An 8,471-nucleotide genomic window follows, 5' to 3' on the forward strand; every position below is an offset into this window, starting at 1 on the left:
AGCAGGAATTATTATTTCCTGCTGCAGCTGTAAATAGATCCATCACAGCTTGTTCTTTGTTATTCCCCCTTCATCGCTCATCCTTGATGAAGCCTGTGCTTTGCCTCAGGTCTGGCAGACACCCGGCTGTGCCAGCGAGCCGTTGCTGTGTGAGCTGGGCACCGCGCTCAATATCAGGTAGCAAAGACTCAAAGCAGAGGGCTCACCACCAAGCCAGAGATGGGAAGTTATTCATCTCGACTAATTGCTGGTTTCAGCAATGTTTGCTGAATTCGGGAATGTATTGTGGGTGATTCACAAGGAAAAGAAAAGGATTCGCAAGAAATACTGTTGACAATGAATAATTCAACTAGCTTGAATATGAATGCTGGGTTACACTTAACTCTCTCCCAGAGACTTTTTTATGGCTCTGTGAAAGGAAAGAGGAAATTCGGGATGAGCCAGCCAGGCTCCACTCGGGGAACCCTTGTACCTATGGGAAAACCCCGGTGCCACAGCGGGGAGCACGGAGGGATGGAGCTGGTCCCGCAATTCCAGAGAAGATTGGGCTGTCCCACAGGCCTGGAGGGAGCCGAAATGGGGTGCGAGAGGTGCTGGTGATGCCTCGTAGCATGGCCGCTAGCCCCTGCCAGCCCTGCTGTGCATTTAAAAGTCCCTCCTGCCTGTCCCCAAAAGACCAGGCAAAGGAACTGCTCAGGCAGGCAAATGGAGTCATTCACGGGGCGAGTGGGAATGGGATCAAGGCAGGGCCAATGGTTGTGTGGGGAGAAGGTATCGTTACTACTGTTAATGTATAACCCTAATAGCACTCACCTGAGCCATGATTAGATAAGGGAATAGCTTTAATGTGCTGTGCAAACCCCAAGGGACGCGCTCCTGAGTGTGCACCCACACGCACTCGTGCATAGGCAGTGTGGATGGGGGATGGATCCCCCAGCCTGGATGTGCTCCCCACGGCAGCTCTGTCCCAGGGGATGGAAATGCTGGAGCTCCTGCCCTGGACCGGGGCATGAGCCTGGCAGGGGAAGGGAAAACCAAACCACATCCCTGTTTCCACCATCCTGGGTTCTGCAACCTCCTGGGCATGGCCGAGGCTGACAGGGAGGTGGCAAGTCACCCTCTCCAGCCCTGGCTTGTTCAGAGGATGAGAAACTTGCCCCAGACACCCTAACAGATAGGCAATATGGGGTATTTTGAGGCTGGGAACAGGAGGGAAGAGGCAAGTTCAAACCAGGGAGGAAAGAGACTGCGGGATGGCAGTGGCACCCTGGGAGGAGGTGGAAAAGCAAGGGAGCAAGAGCTGACATACATTTTTTGGAACCTGTCTTTTCCCCAGTCCTGCAGAGCGACACACCCAGCATGGTGAGCACAGCACGGAGAAGGGGAGATCAGGCCAGTGAACGGAGGATCCCCCTCCCCAGGACTCTGCCCTCCCTGCCGTGGCAGGAGCAGCACAGCCACCAGCAACAGCGAGGAGCGTCAGCCCACACGTTTTTCTAAAGGTCTCTTATTTCACAGGTCAAAGCAGCTCAAAATTGCAGCAGCTGCAAAACCCTGGCTCGTGGGAAGGCACCTCGCAGCCATCAGGGCTCCGATCAGGGCAGCTGGGGTACGGCAGCCCCGACCCGCTCACCCAGATGAGAGCCCAGCACGGTGCTGGCTGTCGTGCCCCATCGCAGAGGTCCTCGAGGGGACACGGGTGCGTTGCTTGGCTCTTTGCACGGGAGGTGCTGGCATGAGGGATGAGGGAGTTGCTGCCAGGCCGTCCGGCCCCGCGGCTTCTCAGCAGCTCTGCATGCCCGGCTGCGCTGCATGAGTGGCGTGGAAAGTCTGGGCAACCTGAACAACTCTGGCCATGCTGGCTTCACCTGTACAGCCTTGTCTGCCCATCTGTCTGTACTGGCTGCCTGGTACCACATTATCTGATGGCACTACAATATTTTAATGCTGTAAAACATCAGGTGTGAAAGTCCTGTCACCAGTGAGCACCGAGGGAAAGAATTCATCCGCACTGGAGTTAAAGTGCAGCAAGATGGAATGCAAAGCTGTGCCCCCCGGGTAGGGGCTTTCTCTTCCTGTAAAAGCTGCTTCATACTGAATGAGCAGCATCTGGTCTCAAAGAAGATAAAACCCTCATTTCTCAGAAGAATCAGTCCTCTATCAGGATTTGCAATTCCTCTGCAGGCAAAGCATCAAGGAAAACTTTGCCCCATCTCCAGCATAGCTTAGGTGATGCTACAGGTGGAGAAATTGAGGCACAGAAGCATCTTCAAAACAGAGCGGAGTTCCAGGGTCAGAGCCTTGGGCTCTAGTAGCCGGTGGGACTCCCCAGACAGCTTAACCCCTCGTCCTTCTGCCGCACCATGAGGTGGAAATTCCCTCACCCCACAACTGCAAAGATGGGGACAGGCAGCAGAGCGATGCCCCATGACAGAGAACCGCAGGCCCAGGGGTCTGCTCCTAGAGCTCGGGAGCCTCCAGGCTGGCTGGAGCCAATCTCATCTGGCAGCCAGATGTGCTCCAGCCGCCTCTGTGTGCAGGGGCCCATGCTCCCTCTGCCGAGCAGTGGGAACAGCAGTGGTGGTGCTGACCCTCAGGACAGACAGCCCAGCTCATTTCACTGTCCCTAAACCTACTTGAAATGGGAACCCCAAGGTCTGCACTAACAGCAGCAGGGGCTGAGCGCCCTGAAGCCCTCCTTCAGCTTCCCCCTGCCCCAAACTTGCTTGCTCCCCTCCTTCTCCTCCAGATGCTCCAAAGCATCCGTGCTCCTCTGTGGCCTGTGAGGGGGAATAAACCTGAGCTGCTCCCACCCTCCCTGAGAGCTGGGAACCAGCAGGTCAGGGTTTTCACAAGCCTTCCCCTTCCCGTGCATGCTTCAATATCATCAGCTATTTTTCCTCTGCCGCAGGAAGCAGAGGAGTGATGGATGGGACAACCGAAATGGGGCGAAGGACCGGAGACATGTGGCTTGCTTCATCACCGCCAGCAAGAAAAGAACCCCTCCGGAGGGTGATCCTTCCCAAGATCCCTGCCTGAGATCATTCCTCTGCCAAAGGGGGTTGGATTTAGACAACTGCCGGGTGTCAAAAACTGGATGAAAGGAAGCATCATCCTTCAGTACATATTTAATATCTCTGTACTCCAGCGAGAGGGGATGCTGGATGAATCCTCACCCCATGGACCCTGCCAAGGCTGCCCCAGCTCATCGTCAGGTTGGGAAAATGGGCATTTCAGCCATCAGGCAGGACTCATCTGCACCTCATGATGCTGAGGGCCCCTCTGAGGAGCCCAGCTATCCTCCTACCCCCAGAGTAAGCTCCTTGCATGGCTGTTCACCTTACATTGACCCGGTCTGGGGATTTCCTCCTGGTGCCAAAGCCTTCAGAGCAAGCAGCAATACTGTGAGTACCCATAGCAATAAAACCTGATTCAGCGCCGTACTTCACACGCTGGAAATGTTTCACCTATAAAACCACACCGCTTGTCCCAATGGCTTTCTAGACCCCTGCACACACAGGGTCTAGGTCTGTGCTTCCAAAAAAGCTTTGCTATAAGTGAGTGCTCATGGCTGAGGTTCGAGGACTGGCAGAGCCAGGAGGCAGAGGCCAAGGCTCAGAGCACAGCACAGCCACATAGGGCAGCCCGGCTGCTGGGAAGGACCTGGCATTGCGAGGTTAATGGTTGGACTCAATGATCTTAAAGGTCCTAAAGGGCACAAAAACCAGGGCAAAAAGCCAGATTCGGAAAGCCCAACCCGGTGTGCAGGATCTCGTCCCAGCTGGGCTCCGTGCCGCCAGCACAGCAAGCTGGGGTTTGTGCCCACATATGTGGGTGAAGCCACCCCACCTGCAACCCTCACCTTCCTCCCAGGCGGCGCAGACCCCAAGGGGATGAGGAGCAGGTTGCCGGTAGTTGTAACAATTCCCCATCACAACCCTGTGTTCCTGGAGAAGCAATGCAACAGGAGATGCTTCAGCTCCCCGGGGCCAGCAGCCTGAGGCTGGGCGTTGGGGCAAGCATTTCCCAGCCCTGCAGTGATTCAACCCTTTATTTTGTCAACTGGCAGATTCCTTCGATTGCTCCCATGGTTTTACGAGTGCTGAGCCAAGTGCTGCCAGCCTGGCTCCTGTGCCGGGTCAAAGACCACGCCAGCACAGGAGGGCGAGGAAACAGATCCCTTCACAGCAGCGCCTTCACCCCAGCCCCGCCGGCACCGAGCCTGGCTCCAGCTCGTCCGAACCTGTCACCAAGAGTGGATTTGGTCTCGCTGGGGCAGAAGGAGGAAGAGTAGGAGAGCAAGGTGACGGTGGTGCTGGTTGGGCGCTGGGACTCCTCTCAGCCCCCCATAGGGCTCAGCCTGTCTTACCTTGGGGCAACAGAGGGGAAGGATCCAGCCCCTTATCCAGGCGATCACAAAGCTAACAGCAGTGCAGTGGGCGTCCTTGAAGGGTCCCCTGTAGGAAACATCTGCCATTGGCCAGAGGTTTAAAGTGTCTCTCTGCTAATCCCAGGGTATTAGCCAGCCCAACCCATCACGTAGGTACTGCCAGTGCTCCAGGGAAGCCCCTTTTTTTTTCAAGAAAAGTCAATTCTAGGAAAATTTGAAAGGCCTGTACCTTGGCCAGAAGGCTAAGCAGTCAACAAATCCCAGCTGGGGCCAGGAGCAGGTGTGGGTTAATAATTCAAAGGGAGAAGACCAATGGAAGCACACACCAAGTAACCCAGGACAGCAAAGTGGTCATGGGGAGCAACTGTGTCCTGAAGACGGGTCCTCCTTACAGGGGAGAGAATGCACTGTTCTTCAGTCATCACCCCAAAATGTACCATGCACAGCACGAACCCCGCCTGCCCAGTGGAAATGTTTCTATTTCATTATTGGGGTTTTTACTCTTCTGTCCAGCTTTCATGGACCTCAGTAGGGCAACAAATAGAGCTGGAAAACTGAGCTGGAAATAGGGAAAAATTGAGATGAAAAACTGCATATCCAGAAAATCACCACTCGTCTGTGCTCAGAGCATCACTGTTTGCTCTCCATCACCCCAAAACCTGCCCAGGAACCACAAGCACCGGTACAATGTAAAGTCCCAAGTACATTCGCCTCCCCAAGGGATGCCCCAGTTTGCACTTTCACTTGCAATATTTAGCACTGGGGCCCAGCTCGATTAGTGACCTAAAAGCCAGACCCGAGGCAATTTCTGAGGATTTGCATAACTAATGAGCAGAGGGTGAATTTCAAAGTTCAGCCAGCCCCTTTTCCAGCCACCTTCCTGAGCTTTTTATAGAGCCGGGGTGCAATTCACAGGGAAGTTTGCAAATAATTGTGAATAAGGAGGAAGCTTGAGGCTCTGACACGCTGCTCGTGAAGATTTTATGAGCAGAAAAAGAGGTGACATCAGAGAAAGAAATGAGGCCTGGGGACAGCTTCCAGCTTGGTTTCCTTTAACTCCTGATTTCCAGCGAGCGATGCCTTCTGCTGTAGGGGTACCTTTGCTCAGACGGGTAAAGCACACACATATTCAGCAACAGATATATCAGATCATCCCCCTGAAAAGCCTGACTCTGCAATCAATCACTGTGAGATTTCTCACTGATTTTTCTTGGGCTCTGGATCATATTTGCAGAAGCCCCCAACACCCTCATATTCCCTCTAACATTTTCTCTTGGCACTGCACAGCTCCTTCCCAAAAGCTTTCAAGCTACAGCCAAGAGCTGTTTATACAAGGCAAGACAGAGAGGGAACCTTAATTTACAACCCTCTGAAGTATTATGATTTACAGCATTCACAATGAAACTGGTGATATTTATAGCATAAAACTCCGCATATTCATTTCCTATTCCTGCTATGGTGAGATGGGTAGTTAATCAATCCAGACTGATCAAAGTCCAGTTTATTGGTTTCAGTAAAACGATTCACCTAAGAACTTCACCCTTATCTATGTCAAACCCATCTCTGCTCTGCTCTCTTTCAAGCTTAATGGAGAAAGGCTCTTTTTCTTGCATTTAAAGGGCAGCGCTGGAAAATACAGGCTGCATCCCACTGACTCCCAGCACATGGTCCCACTGTGGCCAAATCCTGCAGCTGCTTGGCACCAGCAGTGCTGGGCTTCAACCTAGCAGAGGTGAAAGGACAGGTCCTTAAGCTGCAAGTGCCTTAAAGAGGGACCTTGCTGGTCGTCCACCCTGACGAATCACCAGAAGAAAGGGGCTTTCACCCCAGCACCCATCCCTGCAGCGCTAGGGCTGGGCTGGGGCAGCTCCTCTGTGTGCAAGGGCAACAAAGCTGAATTTTTCTGCCTTTGTACGTGTTTAATCTAAGAGATACAAACTAGGCAACTAATGATATTTTCCCAGAATTCAATCAACTCAATTGTCATCTAACACAATCAGAGGCACTTTCAAGCCCCTGTTTTATCTCGGCCCCACCGCTGGGTGTAAAACCATGCCCTTGATCCAGAGGAGTGGTGTGCCGATGTCTTTCACCCCTCATTCATTTTTCCTCCCATCCTTCTCCTCAAAAGAAACCGAGATGTTTGGACCTACAAATCCTGCAGAAGTGGCAGGATCCCAGCTGTGTGACCGGGGGGGTGCTGCAGGATCACCCCTCACTTCCACCCAGGAGCAGAGCGAAGCCTTCAGCCCCAGCACACCTGGGGTCTCCATCACTGGGTATCAGCAGAGGGGAAGGTATTTTTCCTAAATAGCTATATTCAGTGCTTAAAATGAGTCAGGAAATACCAGCCTGCCTCTCCCCTTCTCTTTCCAGATGGGGCCTGGGTTTTTTTCCATTCATTGGGATGTTCTTGCCTGCTCCACCACAGCTACTGGTCCCACAGGGACAACCCCAGTCCCATCCCTGCCACACGGATCTGGCGAACAGGAGGAGCTATTTTCTCCAGCACCTCTGCAACAGCCCCTTACACAAGGGTTTCTGCAGAGGGCTTGGCCAGGGGGGAGCCAGAAACAAGGCTAAAATTGGAGACACTTTGCAAACAGAGACCCCTGGTCCTGATCCCAGGGATATGGAGCAACCAAAATCCACTTCTGTAGCAAGCTTGGCCTCAGCAGTGCTCTGCAGGGCTCATGGCAAGCACGGGAGAGAGAGGTGGCGGGTCTGGGCAAGTCTGTCGGACAGAGGGTCCTGCTGCAGGCGGGATGGGTCCAGGCAATCAGCCTGGAGGGGAAGATGAAAGGGCACAGGCAGGGCAGGACAAAGGGCCCCCCCGCACCTCACCTCGCTGCCAAAGGAGCCGGCCACCATCTCCATCACAAAGCAAAAGCCTTGTCAATTTGGGCTGGCCCCAAGGGGGGACCTGCCCACCGCCTTTGAAGTGGGCAGCAGGGTCTCCCCGCCCAGAGCGGGCAGGGGGCTGGGGTCACCCAGACATGTTGCCCCTCCTGCTCCCAGGTCAGGAGTTCAGTGGGGACAGGACCCCGGGGACATGGGGACTGGATGGTGGGGACAGCATGGCCACTCAGTGCCCGTGCCAGCGGTGGGTAGAGGAGCACCGGCTCATGGGGTGCACAGCACCCACACGCTGGGTGCTGGTCCCGGAGCACCCGCCTGCACCCTTCATGTGGCACCGTCCCCAAACACGCCAAACCTTGCACACTCACCGTGTGTGCACCCGCACACCGCGCCTTGCACACGCGACACATGCGTGTACACACGGCAGCTTGTGCACACGCAGCACCTTGCAAACACACACGCTCAGGGACACTTTCTCTGCAGCAAGCCCCACACACACATTGTACTTGGGGTGCTTTGCGCGCTCAAGCAGAGCCTAGAGCACCTGGCGCAGGCTGAGCACACCTTACACAGGTACAGAGCACGAGCAGCACCTTCCCTCCATGGACATACTTGCAGTGCCATCCCTGCAGGCGTCTGCACACACACCACACAGGCAGCATAAGGCACCTCGCACACACGTACGCGTCCCCCCTACAAGGTCCGGCTCACAGCTACAGCCCCACAAAGTGGAGACACCCCCGCCCAACACCCCTCGGGGATGGCAGGACCCTGAGATCCCAGAGGGTCCCTGGTTCTGCCCATCCTACCCACTAGCAGCAGGCGAGAGCAGGGTTGCTGTGGCAGAGATGGGCAGGGGAAAAGGACTTTCCAACCATATCACCTCGGCTGCCAGCAACGCAGAAGGATGGTGCCCTCCCTGCACATCCTCATTCCCTGCCACCTTGTCCGTGGGGTCTCCCAGCTCTTTGGGGACCAGGCGCCATGCCAAGGACAGGCCAAGAGTGCTGTCTGTCCCGGCAGTCGCCATGCAGGGCAGGGTCCAGCCCTGCAAAGGTTCAAGCCCAGGGATCCTCTTCACCGAGAAAGGTGCAGGGGTAGGGGTTCCTTACCGCTGCTGCTGGTGCTGGGGATGCTGCGCCTCATCCACTCGTATGGGGTGCGTCTCTGGGCGTTAGGGGAGAGCTGGGGGACTGAGCTGCTGATGGGAGGAGGCAAGAGT

General features: G+C 54.9%; 1 protein-coding gene across 1 annotated transcript in view; it reads right to left on the minus strand.

Moving 5' to 3' along the window:
• CDX1 (caudal type homeobox 1) overlaps nucleotides 1–8,464 on the minus strand; it is a gene marked incomplete at its 5' end in the record, with an annotated part of 11,855 nt that extends 3,391 nt beyond the window's left edge. The window contains one exon of the mRNA XM_009871046.1: nucleotides 8,362–8,464. Within this exon, the coding sequence (XP_009869348.1) occupies nucleotides 8,362–8,464 (103 nt within the window). The remainder of the gene's footprint in view (nucleotides 1–8,361) is intronic.
• Between the last annotated feature and the right edge of the window lie 7 nt (nucleotides 8,465–8,471).

Source organism: Apaloderma vittatum, unplaced genomic scaffold (genome assembly GCF_000703405.1).
Source record: "Apaloderma vittatum isolate BGI_N311 unplaced genomic scaffold, ASM70340v1 scaffold29186, whole genome shotgun sequence".
NCBI classification, from domain to species: domain Eukaryota; kingdom Metazoa; phylum Chordata; class Aves; order Trogoniformes; family Trogonidae; genus Apaloderma; species Apaloderma vittatum.